Raw genomic sequence first — 1,636 nt, 5'->3', positions numbered from 1 at the left:
GGGCAGAGAGAGAGGGAGACACAGAATCGGAAACAGGCTCCAGGCTCCGAGCCATCAGCCCAGAGCCCGATGCGGGGCTCGAACTCACGGACCACGAGATCGTGACCTGGCTGAAGTCGGACGCTTAACCGACTGCGCCACCCAGGCGCCCCCATTTTTATCACTTTTAAAAAATTACTCCAGGGGCGCCTGGGTGGCTCAGTCGGTTGAGCATCCGACTCTTAACTTCAGCTCAGGCCATGATGTCACAGTTCGTGAGTTCAAGCCCCACATCGGGCTCTGCGCTGACCGTGCAGAGCCTGCTTGAGATTCCCTCTCCCTCTCTGCCCCTCCCCTGCTCATTCTGTTTCTCTCAAGATAAATAAATAATTTTAAAAACAAAATAAAACGATTCCAATAAGGCAGCACAGGACAGTGTCTTAACATCCCAGTCAAACTGCCTCAGCAGCAGATTCAGCCCCATCACTTCCTGGGTGTGTGATCTTGGGCAAGTTACTTTGCTTCTCTGTATTACAGTTTCCTCACTTGCAGCTTTGTGCATCCTCGCCAATAACAGGTGTCTCCGTTAAGTGCTTAGAACAGTACCTGATGTAGACTGAGCACTCAATAAAACTCAGCTATTCTCATTTTTTAAAACCGACTACAATAAAATCAGAAACTATAGATAAAACACGAGAGGACAGGTAAAACACACCCAGAGCAGGAATATCTAACACGGCAGGTAGGGTACGACAGTTTCAACCTTACTTTCTTCGTTGTGCAATATCAGAATAGAGACAGAGTGCGGAAGTTTATGTAAGGCGTGTACTGAACCTGAATCTTTGCAGCTGGCTCCTTGAAGTCGAACGAAAGCTTCTATCTGGGCCCTGTGTTTGTTGACATTCAGGATTCCCTAAAATCACAATAAAAATCAACTGAAAAATTTCTTTTCTGCTTGCTTTACCCCCTAAGGTACAGTTTTCAAAAAGTATATGAAAATATCCCCCAAAATATGGGGCAGTTCAGTTGGTTAGTTAAGTGTCCGACTCTTGGCTTCGGCTCAGGTCATGGTCTCACGTTTTGTGAGTTCAAGCCCACACACTGGGCTCCATGCAGACAGTGCGGAGCCTGCTTGGGATTCTGTCTCTCTCCCTCTCTCTCTCTCTGCCTCCCCCACTCGCTCGGTCTCTCTCAAAATGAATAAATAAATTTAAAGAAAATCCCCAAAATGTTCTTTTAAGGTCTGTGATCCCTTCCTTTAGGAAAAAATATTCATCACCAAGGTTTCTTTTCTCCAGGGAACATACCATCATTCTGAACTATTCTTGGCCGTACCAAGTGTTCGAAGTGCCATGATCTATTTTACCTAAGTGATGAGTGGGTCTTTAAAAAATCTTCTTCCTCAAAATATCCTCCCTGGAATGCCATAAACTTTACTATCAAGTTGGAAGCATTAGCCACTCTAGTTATACTCATTTAAAATACTAGGGGCGCCTGGGTGGCCACTTGGTTAAGCGTCCAACTCTTGATTTTGGCTCAGGTCCTGATCTCAGGGTCCTGAGACTGAGCCCCATGTAGGGCTCTGGGCTGGGTGTGGAGCCTGCTTAGGATTCTCTCTCTCTCTCTCTCTCTCTCTCTCTCTCTCTCTCTCTCTCTC

General features: G+C 46.4%; 1 protein-coding gene across 1 annotated transcript in view; it reads right to left on the bottom strand.

The window, feature by feature from the left end:
- The window catches only part of DIS3L (DIS3 like exosome 3'-5' exoribonuclease), a 33,744-nt gene that overhangs the window by 13,864 nt on the left and 18,244 nt on the right, over positions 1–1,636 (bottom strand). Inside the window, exon 6 of the mRNA XM_040492183.1 lies at positions 717–892. Coding sequence (XP_040348117.1) covers positions 717–892 — 176 coding nt within the window. The remainder of the gene's footprint in view (positions 1–716; positions 893–1,636) is intronic.

The sequence above is a fragment of the Herpailurus yagouaroundi genome, unplaced genomic scaffold (genome assembly GCF_014898765.1).
Source record: "Herpailurus yagouaroundi ecotype Mexico unplaced genomic scaffold, PumYag 184, whole genome shotgun sequence".
NCBI classification, from domain to species: Eukaryota; Metazoa; Chordata; class Mammalia; order Carnivora; family Felidae; genus Herpailurus; species Herpailurus yagouaroundi.
The sequence above is the reverse complement of the archived record's forward strand: the minus strand, read 5'-3'. Positions and strand labels throughout refer to the sequence as shown.